At 42.4% G+C, this 915-nt stretch overlaps 1 protein-coding gene across 1 annotated transcript in view; it reads right to left on the minus strand.

The window, feature by feature from the left end:
* Positions 1-321, minus strand: part of LOC103916245 (RNA-directed DNA polymerase from mobile element jockey-like) — an 8,027-nt gene extending 7,706 nt beyond the window's left edge. Inside the window, 1 exon segment of the mRNA XM_009323206.1 lies at positions 19-321. Within this exon segment, the coding sequence (XP_009321481.1) occupies positions 19-321 (303 nt within the window).
* Between the last annotated feature and the right edge of the window lie 594 nt (positions 322-915).

A 915-nucleotide genomic window follows, 5' to 3' on the forward strand; every position in this document is an offset into this window, starting at 1 on the left:
CCCTTGCAATTCACGTACCCGTGCCCCTAAGGCTGCAGTAGGTTTTCCATCCCACTTCCTCATGTCCTCTCCGTGGTCCCACAGGTAAAACCATAGGGTGCCCCGTGGTGTGTACCCTTTATAGTCTCTCTCTTGAGCAAAAGAATGTTGACTCCTAATAGCCAAGATACTGGTCTGTACAGGTGAGGAGTAAGACTTATCCTTTCTGAGTTGCAGTTTCTCCACAGCCAAGACGAGGGAGGAAGAGAGACTTTCCTCATATTGCCGGAGTTGACTAACCAATTCATCCACTGTTTGTTCCTCTCCATCTTTCCAGGTCATCACTGCCAATGAATTGGCTTATGACGATGGTGAGCTCCTTATAAACTTCCGCCACATGGGTCGTGTGCACTTGACTTCATCTGGATCTTTGGATAGTTGTTCATTGTTCAGGTCATCATAAATCACCTCCAGCACAGCTAATTCTCTCAGAACCTGGATACCCTTCTCCATGGTGGTCCACTTGCTTGGGCGACATATGACATCTTCCTTAAAGAACACTGTAATAGTACCCTGTACTCTTTGCTCTTTAGTCTTTAAGCAATCTTTGCACCTCTGCATACTTCATCATCCTAAGGCTTTATAGTTCATATTAACAGATTCCAATCTGTGATCTGAAGACTACTCATGAACCACAGAGCTCTGAGGAACTGTACCTCTTTTTTAATATTGATTATTTAAAGTTGGTTGTGAAGAGTGCATTATAGCTCACAAGAAATGTTAATGGGGCCTGTTTATAACCAAAAAGAAAAAAAGAAGAGAGAATGACTGCTTTAGATCATCGGTAAAAGGTATTAACAACTCTAGATCAAAAAAAGAATCCCTGGCAAGGGTATTAAGAACTGACCTGCAAGAGGTCATAGATTAATATATCTG

Source organism: Pygoscelis adeliae, unplaced genomic scaffold (assembly GCF_000699105.1).
Source record: "Pygoscelis adeliae isolate BGI_AS28 unplaced genomic scaffold, ASM69910v1 Scaffold134, whole genome shotgun sequence".
Taxonomy (NCBI): Eukaryota; Metazoa; Chordata; class Aves; order Sphenisciformes; family Spheniscidae; genus Pygoscelis; species Pygoscelis adeliae.